At 40.1% G+C, this 13,746-nt stretch overlaps 2 protein-coding genes across 7 annotated transcripts in view; one reads left to right on the top strand and one right to left on the bottom strand.

Annotated features, from left to right (window-relative positions):
• LOC117939150 (diablo homolog, mitochondrial-like) overlaps positions 1-13,746 on the bottom strand; it is a 29,385-nt gene that overhangs the window by 9,980 nt on the left and 5,659 nt on the right. For all 3 annotated transcript variants that reach the window (XM_034864219.1, XM_034864201.1, XM_034864211.1), the window contains exon 3: positions 6,351-6,356. The gene's annotated coding sequence lies outside the window, so the exon portion shown is untranslated. The remainder of the gene's footprint in view (positions 1-6,350; positions 6,357-13,746) is intronic.
• Positions 420-13,201, top strand: p4ha3 (prolyl 4-hydroxylase, alpha polypeptide III). 4 transcript variants are annotated; one of them, XM_034864164.1, is made up of 14 exons: positions 422-469; positions 1,851-2,219; positions 3,324-3,478; positions 3,599-3,822; positions 5,874-6,023; positions 6,109-6,160; positions 6,310-6,467; positions 7,536-7,712; positions 10,143-10,207; positions 10,333-10,492; positions 10,602-10,664; positions 11,299-11,367; positions 12,052-12,148; positions 12,694-13,201. In XM_034864164.1, the coding sequence occupies exons 2-14, from the start codon at positions 2,008-2,010 to the stop codon at positions 12,762-12,764; spliced, it is 1,653 nt and encodes a 550-aa protein (XP_034720055.1). In that variant the 5' UTR covers positions 422-469; positions 1,851-2,007; the 3' UTR covers positions 12,765-13,201. The 4 variants fall into 4 exon arrangements, with proteins under 4 accessions (XP_034720064.1, XP_034720055.1, XP_034720038.1 ...); XM_034864147.1 differs by having other exon boundaries at positions 424-469; positions 7,533-7,712; XM_034864173.1 differs by lacking the exon at positions 1,851-2,219 and having other exon boundaries at positions 420-469; positions 7,533-7,712.

Genomic DNA, 13,746 nt, shown 5'->3' on the forward strand with positions numbered 1-13,746 from the left:
AAGCGCATTTACATAGTACAGGAACCATTCACCATTCACACACTGTACCCGAGGCTGCTGTACAAGGTGCCACCTGCTCATCAGATACACACCCACACACATACAGCAACTCTGGGTTCAGTGTATTGTCCAAGGACACTGGCATGGGACTGCAGGACCAGGGGTTGAACCACCAACTGCTCTACCACTGATCCACAGCCGCCCAATGTTATTTATTGATTGCTGTTAAACAAAGTGAAAAAAGTGTGACTACTTTTGACAGTATATTGTGCACGCATGAAACCGTTCAATCCTTTTTTTGGAGTTCCAGTCAGCACTATCAGACCTGCAGAACACACTGTCACTCCTGCTGTTAAACATTAACCAGGCAGTCTGTGCCAGCAGCATCAATACAGATTTCTCAGTTGAGTCTCAATAAGCATGCAGCGCTGATCATGCAGGTTTTAACTGTGTGACTGGGTTGCAGCAGGTAAGCTAATGCTTGCAGCTTTCTGTAATTCACCGTGATTGACTGTACAACACATAGTTGTTAGCCTAAAATCCCAAAAAGGCTTTCAGATTTGTACAGATCACTGCACCGATGCCCAAATTGTTCCCTGGTGTTGTTGAATGCATGCATGCAAATGATGAAGATGATGTTACAGGTCTTGTGTTTTTTTATAAACTTACTGTATGGAGGTAATACTGTTATTTTACTATCAGAATTACAAGAAATAGAGAGTTCACATTTTACCTGTGAATATGTCATTTATGTAGGCCCATGTGTCAATCTTTTATGTATTGTATTTTATATTTTATATTTGTACCTTCCAGAAGTACATATAACAACCTTACACTTTTTTACTTTGTTGAGCATTGCTGTGCATGCACATCACAAAGTGAATTATGAAATGATATGAGGAATGATGAGTTTGTTTTGGTGGAAAATACTACAGTAAAGTGGTCACTTGGAAATCCCTTGCACACTTGTTTGTTTTGTTATTGTCCAGCACATCAAAATATGATAATTACAACAAAAATTATATTTTACCAATATATAGTCTGTAGTTGTTTCTAAGATTCAGCACTACAATAGACCTTTTTCATGGCAGACATGTTGACATGTCATAGTAGGAAAAGCACAGGTGTAGTCAAAACCATTAATGATGGCTTCATTCCACTTAGGAGAGGTCCTGGTGTTGTGCATGCTTACTCCCTAAAAAAGACTTACTGGGCCACATTATGGATTTGAGCCATTGTTAAGGTTATCATTTGCAGCTGTGCTTTTCTTACTGTGACAAATCTAAAATGTCTGCTGTGAAAAAGGCCAATAAAAACAAATCAAATTGTCTTAAATTTAGCTATTTTGTAACTTTCTGCTGTTAGGTGTATCTCAATCATAACAATGTGATCTAAACAGGAACTTTTGATCAGTAGTAGTACAGTGCATTAGTACACAACTCAACAAAATATATAACATGGTCGTTTTTTTTTAGACCTTTTAATGCAGAAATGTTACATAACGTACCATGTGAATGGCAGGGTGATTGTAATACAGGGCATTCACCTGCAGGTGTCACACTGACTCCAAACTCAGATTCAATGGATTCAGCTGTTTTTGTCAGTGAGCAAATTATTCCCCTAATCGGCCACTTTGAAGCAATAGATAATAGTTAAATGAAAGAGGTGAATAGATGAAATCCTGGTTGAATCCATTTCCACTATGTATCAGCAGAAACCAAAGCTCAAAACTAAATGTAAGATTGTAGCCTATAATCCAAACCAGCCTGCACAAACTGGCGCTGGACCCCAACTCCTGCAAATTAAATGCCATGCTGTAATGAGAAACTAATTGTCCTGACTGAATTCAGGCTGCAGGCCATGTCCCACACAGAAGGAGAAAGCTGATGTCAGAGCAGATGATGAGGGAGACCCCCATTTGGAATTTAGAGGCGCTCTTGTAAATCCTGAGGACCGTCAGTAGAGTTCAGGGCGGTGCGAGAGGATCCCTCTCTCTGAAGAGAAGAAATGCGTTTATTATCTGCGCTGGAGATGAAGCATCCCACATGGCTTTGCTTCATTTGGAGTCTCCTGACTGTAGCTGTGATTCCAGTGTCTTTAGGGGAAATGTACACGTCGCTGCTGAACGTGAAGCAGGCGATCAGCGTCGAACGGAAGCTAATCGATTACTTGAGAGTTTATATCGACCACGAGTTTGAGAGACTGGAGGACATCAAGCGGTGAGTGGCACGCCTACATAGACCATTCACTGATTTCCTCATAGATTTGGGGTGTAAAATCCTAAGAAAAGAATTTAAAGACTTATTCACAGCTCTTTCTTAGTTCAAGAAAAGTCTGTATTAATGGTAAAGTGACAAGACTGTGACACATCCTTTAGCCCCTCCCATGACACAGAGTAATATGGAACAAATGCATATAGGTACACATATGGTCACACTTTCAGACCCACAGCTGGGAATCCTGCCTTTAAATAAACCTAATTTTAAATTATACAACAAATACATGAGCCCACCAAAGCAAAAGATGTCACCTGATGACAATATTTGGTTCATGGCTGAACACCAGCTTAAGATATTTGACTTCACTTCCAAACACATGGGAATAACACAGTGCAAGTTCTGTTTTAGGATGCGTTTTTAACAAAAATAAGTTTTTATCCGCTGGATTTGTTTCCAGTCAGAAACCTTTATGTTGGAAACAGCATGACTGGCGAGGAACTAGTCACGTCCCCCAATTTGTAATTATGATTCAACAGTTCTTGTGCCTCTAATTTTCTTAAGGAGCTCTTTTGACCATGAAATTGGAAACAGTTGCTTAATTATGGAGTTTTTTTTGTGGTGTGAGGTTGGAAAGTGTAGTCATGCATCAGCTTTATTCATCTGTTTCAACAATATGTCATGATGATGATGTGATAGAGGTAAACTTTGCAGATGGAACTTTCAGTCCCTCATAAAAAAAGTCTAAAACCCTACATTATCCTGACCCAATATGAGCCATTTTTATAAACAGCCGTCTTAATTCTACCCAATGATGGTCATCATCTTGAGTGATATTATTTGCATGATACATTTTTTAATGATGTTATTAAGTTCCATTTTGACATCTTTTCAGTGTATTGTCTATATTAAGTGCCAGTGTCGATCAAAGGTGTTTACTATGTCTGCCATGCATGGTGGTAATTGGTCTTTTTAAACTAATTCTTTTTTCAAGAGCAGCTCAATGTTTCCAGGACTAACTTGTTGAATGTGAAACTGTCCTAGCACTTGGTCTCTCCATTCTTCTTGTAACCATAGTCAACAATCTCCCCCCCCACCCCGCAACAGCTTTTATGCCAAAGTGTCAGACCTGCACACTGAAGTTTACAAAGGCCCGGCGACAGCGATGGCCAACCCGCTGGTGGCATTCACCCTAATCAAACGGCTGCATTCCGAGTGGCTGAATGTAGTCTACAGCAACGAAGCCCTGGAGAACGCACAAGGTTGGTTCACTGCCTTCTTTACAGACACATCTGGTGGTGATAATTAACCCCTGACCCTCCCCTTCTCAGCTGTAACCACCCAACCCCCCCTAGTTCACCTTTTGACCCTCTGCTGTCCAGCCCTCAGGTCCAGTTATGAGAAGGAAGAGGCCAATCTGCCCAAACTGGAAGACCTCCAGGGGGCTGCCAAGGGGCTGATGAGGCTGCAGGATGTGTATGCTCTCCAAGTTGCGAGCCTTGTGAGGGGTTGTTTCCAGAGAGTCACTAAAGGCAAGCCTATTGATATCTACCTACCTGCAGTGTCTGTCTCGCTGTCTGGTGATGACTGCTTTCTGGTTGGAAAGGTATACAATCCATTATTTTCCTTTTTATTGTTTCCTCCTGTCGTTTTTACTTGATTTTCTTTTGATGGAAGAAGTAATCCGATTCTTTACTTAGAAAAATGTACCAGTAGCACAATCTAAAAATACTAAATTACAAGTAAAAGTCCTGTCCTCAAAAGCCTACCTAAGTAAAAGAGCAGAAGCATAATAAGCTAAAAGAACCCAATTCAGAGTACTTAATCTGCAGAAAAATGGCCACTGACATATCATTATGTATAACATTTTACAGACCTCACTGAATTTCCTCTTCCAGTTATCAAGCAAGATAAACACGTCCATACAGTAACTCTCAGGACCACGAAGTGATGTTGAGATGCTTTACTTACACACTCACACACTTACACACTTACAGTGTGAAACTGAGAAGTACACAACAGTGTTAGTGAGTTACATCACATCATTAAAACATGAGCATGCATATAACCAGGTAAGTGTTAAGAGTATGAATGTAAAGGCAATCAATCAATTCATTTTATTTGTCACATGAAATTGTTACAATTACAGTTCCGGTTAAATGTATTTGTAATCCCCTCAGCTCCTTAAACAGATGTAACCCATAGAATGCACAATCTTAAATGGCTAGAGGTAAATTGACTAAATGTACTATATAAAATATAAAATATAAGTTGTATTACACTGAGGACTAAAGACTGTATCCTTGTAATAAATGGCAACATGCATAGATGTAGAGCGGGAACCTCCTCTTCGGGATGGTAAGGAGTATTGGTGTTTGCCCTGATTTGGAGCGTACTATCCCTAGAGACCTGGGCAATTTGCACTGTATTTATTAAACTCCAGTGCCCAGTTCGGTGGTGTCTCCCTAAATAGGTTACTGCTCTCTGAACCAGATCTGAGTAAAGTAATGAATTTGACAAAAATTTGGAAGATTTTGCTGTGAAAAAGTCTGTCCCCGATTAACATCCCATTCCATAGGTCTGCAAATACTTGTCAGTCATTGTGTGGTGGGAATCTAGCCAGTAAGCCTGGAAAAAGGGGAATTCTTCCCATTGCTTGCCTGGGAATATGGTTCATGTGAAGATACTATTGTACAAGTATGAAAGCAGAAGAAAAAGGTCTACCCGCTAACATTCCACTGTTTTTGTGCAGTGGTGATGTATAAAGGCAGGGCACTGTGTGGGAGAGACATCTTCTTGTGTGGAAAATAATTATCTCACGCAACAAAAGCGTTGGGAGCAATAAGCAGAGCTTGCCTTTACTTGTACTGAGGCTGAGATTATCTAAAAGCATCTTTTAACAGGATGCTTAGCTTGAGGGTGTTGTCAGTAAAACATGCTTTTATAGGCGTCTTATACTGCTACTGGTTGAAGCGTTTGTAGCTTGTCTGTTTTATTTAGAGTCATTTTAAAGCAGATTAAAGGTACTTCACTCAGGCTATTCTGAGATCTGCAGAATACTTAACTATTTTCAAGAATTCATTGGTTCTTTAGAGATTAACAGCTCCCAAATTATGGGGTGCAATGTTGTGAACTGGGTGATTGGTGGAGTAGATAAATTGGTATGTGTAATTAGTTGAGTGTGTGTTTTTGGGGGATAAGTGGTACACTGGCATTTTTGTTTGTCAGGGGTTGTGGATGTAATCTGTGATGCGGGGGAGCCACATGTTCACCCTCTTTCTGTGAGGCACCTACTTAATCAAGTCAAGTCAGCTACAAAAAGGGATTTAGAGCAGTTCAAGAGAGACTCTAGCCCATGTTTCTTTATTCACAATGTACTTGCTTAAAAGTCAGAGAGGTGTAATCTCAATTGACATGCTGACAGTTGGCCAGGTGGAGAAATTTGTACTATTTATATTTCCAACCAGTATTACCACATAGGTAGTTTGTTCCTATTCTCTTATACAACCCACACTGGCTGCTGCTGCTCACTGTGACCCCAAAGCCTACATAAACCTGACATTTGGTCTTCCAGTTCAGTGCCTGAATAAAGCAGAATATGCAGACACTTGGTACCTTTGGAAAACCTGGCTGTAACCCAGGTGTTTCTTTACACAGGTGGCCTACGAGCAGGAGGACTACTACCACTCTGTGCAGTGGTTGGAGGAGTCGGTACGTCTCTTCAGGGGCACAGGAGGCGAGTGGAGCCCTGAGAATGAAGGGACTTTAGCGGATGCTCTGGATCACCTGGCCTTTTCTCACTTCAAAGTAGATAGAAAGGACACTTGGGGAATGCACATTTGGAAGAGGATTGATGGATTGAACTTGTCTTAAATGTCTTTTATTGTTTCAGACAGGAAACATTTCCTATGCTATAAGTCTATCTCAGGAGTTACTGAACCATGGTAATTCTTTTCATTAAACATTAATCCAGTCTGTGGTGCATTAAAACTCTCATTACTTCTAAGAACTTGCATCTCTAAACTAAAGCCTGACCTGTAATCTGAAAAAAAGCATGCCCTATAATCTTCAGTATTTACATGTTTCTTCTCAGATCCAATGAACGGAAGAGTTTTGCAGAATATTGAGAAATACGAGAAGCTGCTGGGTACAAGTCCACCCATATCAATAAATGGGCTGAGGAGACCCAGCTCCAATTATTTAGGAACCAGGGACACTTATGAGAGGCTCTGCCAGACCCAAGGCTCTCAGGTATTTATCCCAGGAAACCATTCTCAACATGTGTGTATAAGGATAATATCTGAAAGGGATCATAGATAAGTGAACAACAACAACAACCAGACTATTGTATAATACTTGATTCATTATTAGACCTAATTGTATAATAAAAACCAAATGTGCAATTAAATTTAGCTTTTTCAATAGCATGTCTAGTCCTTCAGTGAATCTTGAAGGGGGCACTTTATAAAACCCATGATTATACATGAGTTAAAAATGCCAGAATTAGCCACATGGCTATTTTTCATCTGTAGTCCAGTGTTTAAAAGCATCAGTGACTCACAGCTGGGACTCATGATCAGCTAGATGTGTAATGTTCAAGCGAGCAACTAACATGTAGAAATAATTTTTTCCTTGTGTTATATTTGTTATTCCAGAGCAGTTTGTGATGATTTCTTTATTTAAATCACATAGAGAAAAATCTATAGCCATGCTAGTGGTGCTTTTAGCTAAATGTTAAAGATCCCACGGCACAAAAGTTTCACTTTGAGTGTTTTTAACATTAATATGAGTTCCCCCAGACCGCCTATGGTCCCCCAGTGGCTACAAATGGTGCCCTGGGTATCCTGCTCTGCCTTTGAGAAAATGAAAGCTCAGATGGGCAAATCTGGAATATTTCCCCTTGTGATCTCATAAGGGGTTACCTCCCCTTTCTCTGCTTTGCCCGCCCAGAGAATTGGGCCCACCCATCATGGCTTTCAAACGAGCAAAGCGGCCCGACCCCTAGCCTTTACCTTGCCCCCCCCACCCCCTCCTCAAAAGCTACAGATTCCAAAATGGCACATACTAAGGAAAGCTCATTGTGGGACTGGCTCTAGTGGCGGTAATTCTGCACCAAGGCTGGATTTTGGGAAAGAAACTTCAGATATGTTATTAGGGGACCACTAAGGTCTATATAAAAGAGACTTCAGATATGGTATTAGGGGACCACTAAGGTCTATATAAAAGCATCCAAAGAACACTTTTTTTGCGGATGAAAAAGAAAAACAATTCTTGTGTTGATCTTGTTCATGGACTTAAGATGCCTGTTTCTCCCAGCAGCCAATGCTTTTTGAAAACCCCAGACTATTCTGTGACTACTTCACCAACGGGAATCCCGGACTGCTACTGCTGCCGGTGAGACGTGAGGTGCTGAGCCTGCGGCCGTATGTGGTCCTGTACCACAACTTTATCACTGACACAGAGGCTGAAGACATCAAGAGGACAGCCCAGCCAGGCGTAAGTGCATTTTTCTCATCACTTAAAAATAATAAAGCACGTTTACAGCATTTTTGGGTATTAAGAAAAAAAGCAATGTTTTTACAGTTAACACTCCATTTTTTGTAAAGTTTCTTGACAAAAGCAAGAGTTTGAAAGAGTCTGTTAAAATCAACAAACACATGAAAAATAAATTCAACATGTTGCTATTCCCATGTGATCTTAGGTCTCACATTGAAGAATCCAGTTTTTTTAAACTTATTTCTTCCAGAATTAAGACACAATTACGGGATATGTGTTTTTTATTTGTGTTTGTTCATGTAGTTTGTTTGGGATATATTATGTCATTGTGGCTTTCCACTAGGAAATTACCCTATGTTGATGTTGGCTCTGGTGGTATCCATGTTATTCCAGGATGTTCCCTAACATGTGGATATCAGCCCAGATGTTAGCTTACCATTACTCCAAAATTAAAAGTGTAATGAAATTTTCGGTCTTGAGCAGGAGTATTCATTTGTCATTTCATGTGTAGTGCAATGTCAAAAAGAGATATTCACTATATATATATATTGAGATTTTGACTCAACTTAATCCCTGGGAATTTGGGCTTTTTGGATGCAGTGTAGCATTTAAATCAGAGATTTGGTGCAGGGGACGTCAAATTATGGTTCAATGATTTGACATTTTTTTTGTCTGAAAATATACATTAGCATGAATCCAACATATTAGTATTAAAGATATTGTTTTTAATGTAGGCTTCACAACATTGATGATAGGCCTATATGCCTACCGCTAAGATTGCCATAAGGTTGCCATCCACAGATACGGTTAAGCTAAAGGATTGACTTACATTTTAATTTACATGATGTAAAACATGCCAACAATTTTTATTTTAAAAGCTTATTATTGTATGTACCAAAAAAAAGGTATGTGTAACCTGCTCCATCTCTCTCACTCATAGGGTCCTTGGCCTATAAAACGTTGAAGACCCCCGATTTAAATGATTCAAAAGTTAACGAAGCTTTTTATCTCAGTGTTGGACAGTAACTTAGTGCATGTACTCAAGTTTGGTAATGAAGTACACTTCTAAGGTACTTTACATAGACCATGTATGTATCGACCAACTACAACAGTAAAATGCTGCCTACAAATCCACGCATCTGGAATAATATTCCAATAATATAATATGTATAACTGCATTAGGCTCTGAACGCGCCCATTATGCATAATCAGTTTTCATTTGATACTTTAAGTATATTTAGCTGATTATGCTTTTTCATTGCAATAAAAATGTAAATAAGCTTAAAGTCTAGGAGCATCATTGTGCTACAAGGCCTTGAATCAAGATTTAAACTATTATTGTACTAAGAGTAAATGTGCCTATAAAAATACATTTTTTGTAAACATGCACATATTAGTTTCTAATTTACTCTGCTGCGGGTCTCGCTGGCTGCTGGGACATTCTCTTATTGGAAAGGACCCTGTGGAGGAAGAGTTGGTCTGCTTTCAAACATTTAGTAAAGCTTAAAGGAATGAGGGATACATTACTATAAAAACTTGGCTCGTTGCCTCAAACTGTCCAAACAACCCTGCTGGGTTCCACTGGTGCACAGTCCACTCATGGAGCCTGAGTATCTGAATGTATGCAACTATTGCTTTTCTGCTCTCTTAGTGGAAAGCAACAGTGAATGGTTCTCAGAGCTGACTCAGTTACTTTAGGGAATATTTATGGGAATATTAGTGGGCAAAGTTAATTTGTGCCTTATAGTTTCTGTGAGGTTTTGGCATTGTTCAATGAGTTTCCCATGCTTTGCTCAGATGGAAACCCCTGTACTTATTTCAAAAATATGTCAGCCTGTGGGTTTATTGAAAACAGGCCCAGGGTATGGTATTAGTTTGGATCAGTGGGCAGCATTCGTTGAGCATGAGCACAGGTCCCACTGTTGTTTGGAGTTAACAGATATGTCATTGTATTGCTTTCTTGATGATGATTTCATTTCAAGTTTTTTATTTAATTTTTTTAGCATTTTCCCTCTTTCGCGTTTGCCCTTTAGAGTTAAATGATGTAATGGCTCTGATGGCCATACATTGTCTGGAAGTCATTAGGAGAATGATCTGCAAAATGAATCAGCCATATCGTGTTACCAGTTTACTACAGAAAGCCTTGTACCAGTGTATGAACTGCAAATTGCAAATTGCAAATTGGAAAGTGTGTACAGTATGAAAGAAGCAGAATGTGACGATTCTGCAGTCCAAATAAATCACACAGGCTTAATTTTAAGAAGGGCAGACTTTCCGAGACTCCCTTCAAGGCTGAGACTTTGAGATGCATGCTGACCTTGTCGGCATGCATCTCCCATTTTGTCAGGGCCTGCAGCTGGACATCAAAGCTTGGCTGCTGTAACAACCACACACTCTTATAAAATGCTGTTTTCTGTCTTTGCTGACAAGTTGAAACGATCTGTGGTGGCAGATGGAGAGAAACAAGCAACGGCAGAGTACCGCATCAGCAAGAGGTAAATGACGTATAAAACCATACTATATATAACTAGTTATTAATTAAACTTCAAACACTAAACAGCTTGCAAATGATGTTCAATATACTTTTGCCTCTTAAGTTATCATTATGTAATTTTTCTAGTGCATGGCTGAAGGGCTCAGCACACTCCATTGTTGGGAAGCTGGACCAGAGGATCTCCATGCTCACAGGTCTGAATGTGGAGCATCCATATGGCGAGTACCTCCAAGTAGTGAATTATGGGATTGGCGGCCATTATGAGCCTCATTTTGACCATGCTACAGTAAGTTGATTGTTAGGCTTGTTTAACATGTTCCAACATTTGGAATTGCTAGAACGTGCCTGTTGTCTTTGTTTACATTAATCAATATCAACTGTTATACACCTTTCAGTCGCCTTCAAGTCCCGTGTTCAAGCTGAAAACTGGGAATCGAGTGGCAACCTTTATGATATATGTGAGTAAAACCATCTTATGATCCTGTTTGACCCCCAATATCAGGCAGCACGGCAATGGTTATGTTTAGGGTTAAGGTTAGAGTTATCTGCCTGGAAGGCGACGTTGGAGACAAAAGCACCATGGAGCCTGTTTGACCCAGAAAGCGGCCTTGGGCAGGTTCCTGTTCCTGCTGCGCCAAAGTCTAAATTAAAAACACAGAGGTCAGGCCTTTGCCATGAATGCTGCAAAGCCTTTGGAACAACGTGCCTGAGAAACTCAGCTTAGATGTGACCTCAGTGCTTAAATTACACTTATATGGATGTTCTGCCATGCAACCAACTGAAACCAAACTATAAACTAGGTTTTGTCTTTGGACTCTAGAAAATCCTTCTTCCATATCTTCCTTTCATAAAGCCATTTTGTAAATAACTTGTTACATGAATTTTAGCTGTTTTGCAACATTTCTATAAATTATATTAGTATTGCTATTATTATTAAAAACAACCCATGCGAACATGTTGGTAAAATTGGATAGTGACTAAAAGAATGGCTTTTTGCCATGCTTTGAAAACAGTGCAGCAGACAGAGTGGCTTTTCATAACACAAGCACATAAACACAAGACACAACTCTAAAGGAATGTCCTTTTCCACAGCTCAGCTCTGTCGAGGCAGGTGGGTGCACAGCCTTCATCTACGGCAACTTCAGCGTTCCCGTCATGGAGGTAAACAATCCGCAAATGGAGACGATGAGCTAAAAGCAATTTCTTTTGTCTTTGTGTCATTTTTTTTGCCTCAATCTAAAATTATTTCCACTTTACTCACGTTCTCTGTCGCAGCTGTTAAATTGCTTGAAGGTCGGATCATAGCAACAACAGCCATGGGATTTAAAAATAATAATAATAATGATAATTTACCACAATAGTGCCTTTGTATAGTTGAGCCTCAGTGGAGGTTGAAGCTGTTTTTTGATTTATAAATGAGCTGCAGCGGAAGGTTTTCAAGGCCATCCTTTGGGTTTAAACCTCTCACCTTTCATTTTATTGAAACTCACTTCCTGGCTGTTTATACAGAAAATAACTGAGCCTAACAAACAGATCAAAATACTAATACAATATTGTAACTACTACTCATGAAATCCAAGTCTGCCTAGGATCATTTAATAATTGATTCATTGTTTCGCAATTTTCAAGCAAAAATGACAAACCCACCTACCCTACTTTTAGCTTTTCTGTATCTCATATTATCTTTCGGACTGTCGTACAACAAACTTGACCAAAAGATCAACCAAGAAAACGATTGTCATAATTATCAAAAATAATAATAATTGTTGGTTGTAGTGTAACTTTTCTTAGTTTCTTAGTCTTAGTTACTTTCTTATGTGATTCGTGTTGTTTTTTATTTCACAGAAAGCTGCCATTTTCTGGTGGAATCTCCATAGAAATGGTCAAGGAGACGCAGACACGCTGCACGCTGGCTGCCCTGTGCTTATAGGGGACAAGTGGGGTAAGAATCACTAAATCCAGTGTGGTGTGATGATGCAGTTAAAGAAACCAAAGAAGGATGTGAATATGGAAAGTATCAAGGCACAGGATTTTATCAGAGTCCTTGTTTTCTTTTAAACAGATTAGGTTTTCTTACATTATTATCTTGGTCCGTTTCCAGTGTTCCAGCTTTCGTGTCATACAGGAGCTATGAGCTAGGCAACATCTGCGCTGCATTATGCATTGAGAGATGTTACAAAGTGCAGTTCAGACACTGAGCGCTCATCTAGGAAGCTAGGAACATCTGTCAGTTGGCCCGGACCATCAATCTCCCAAAATGTGTTTTAGGACCCAGTTAAACTAACAGAAGGATATTAAACATCCCGAAGCAGCAGCTGCAGAAGCATTTGGTGGCTATGTTGTTTTAAGCAATTAATCATATACATAATCAACAATTAATGTGAATGCCTTGAAGCCAGGTATCTTAATGTTTAAAAGATGCAAAAGCAAGACAACTTTCATTTATGCAGTTTTCCCCTCCTGTTTGCATCTTTCTGTGTGTTCCAGTTGCAAACAAATGGATCCATGAGCACGGCCAAGAGTTCCAACATCGCTGCAGCCTGAATCCTGAAGTGTGAGTGAGAGGGGTGGAGCGATAGCTGGGCCCCTTGCATTACAAGAGCCAGCCTCTACAATTGAGAGGCACACTTGCAGGTAGAGAGAAGGAGGACGCCAGAATGTGAGCACACAGGCAGGGGAGGTTTGAGCCGTCATGGGGCAGCCTTCATCTGCGATTGGAGCCCCAGGCCCCAGGGAGCCTGAAGCATACAGTGCTGAAGTGGACATGGATAGCACAAGGCTGAGAGGCTGGGTAGAAGTGGACTGGGGCAGTTGGCAATCAGCCCCCAGAGGCCAAATGCTCTCTTCATCTTACTGGCCAGTTCCTGCAGATGGAGTGAGGCCTCTGCATGTGCAAACTGTGCTGGTTTCAGTAAAATGTGCAAGGCCTCTCCTGCTTGCTTTAAAACTGATGCATCCCTTTTTCTACACTGGGCCCACTATAGGGTCTGTCTTTTAAAAATCAACACAGCTGTACTTTGTGGAGACTCTAAGGACTTTTTTTTTCTAGTGTGTAAATACAGAAGTTTACAAAGATACCTAATGTTCCTGAATCCCAGTGCAATGTGTAGACTTTTCTTTTTTATGTAATGTTGCAGCCCAAAAATAAAATGCTGTTTTTGGATTTAAATATTCAAGTCAATATAAATGTGATAATACTTCCATGAAATGCATGGAACAACAAGCAGATACAGAGCATGTGGCATTGTACAGAGTCGCAAAAATGGTTTATGACTTTAAAGATAATATCTGAGTTGAATAGATATTACAGAGATTTGGTTTGGAGTTATTCCGGCTCACACCTCAGGACAGCAGCTCAGACTGGTGCTATGAGTCAAAAGTACCAGTCATTGTGATTGGGCCTCTTTATTCCCAGCTGACTGAACAATGTGGTCATTGCTGCTTGTGGGAGACTCTTTCAATAACTGGCTGTCTAATGGAACAGATGAACCAGATATGTCAGCCACACTCCCAGCAATTGGGAACACATCTGCTCCAGTA

Source organism: Etheostoma cragini, chromosome 3 (assembly GCF_013103735.1).
Source record: "Etheostoma cragini isolate CJK2018 chromosome 3, CSU_Ecrag_1.0, whole genome shotgun sequence".
In the NCBI taxonomy this organism is placed as follows: domain Eukaryota; kingdom Metazoa; phylum Chordata; class Actinopteri; order Perciformes; family Percidae; genus Etheostoma; species Etheostoma cragini.

Bases quoted from the DNA above. Each gene is read 5' to 3' on its own strand.
- p4ha3 (XM_034864147.1), top strand. From the start codon at position 2,008: ATGCGTTTATTATCTGCGCTGGAGATGAAGCATCCCACATGGCTTTGC. The intron at 10,493-10,601 runs GTAAGTTGATTG...TACACCTTTCAG, and splicing joins CTCATTTTGACCATGCTACA to TCGCCTTCAAGTCCCGTGTT. The intron at 12,149-12,693 runs GTAAGAATCACT...TGTGTGTTCCAG, and splicing joins GCTTATAGGGGACAAGTGGG to TTGCAAACAAATGGATCCAT.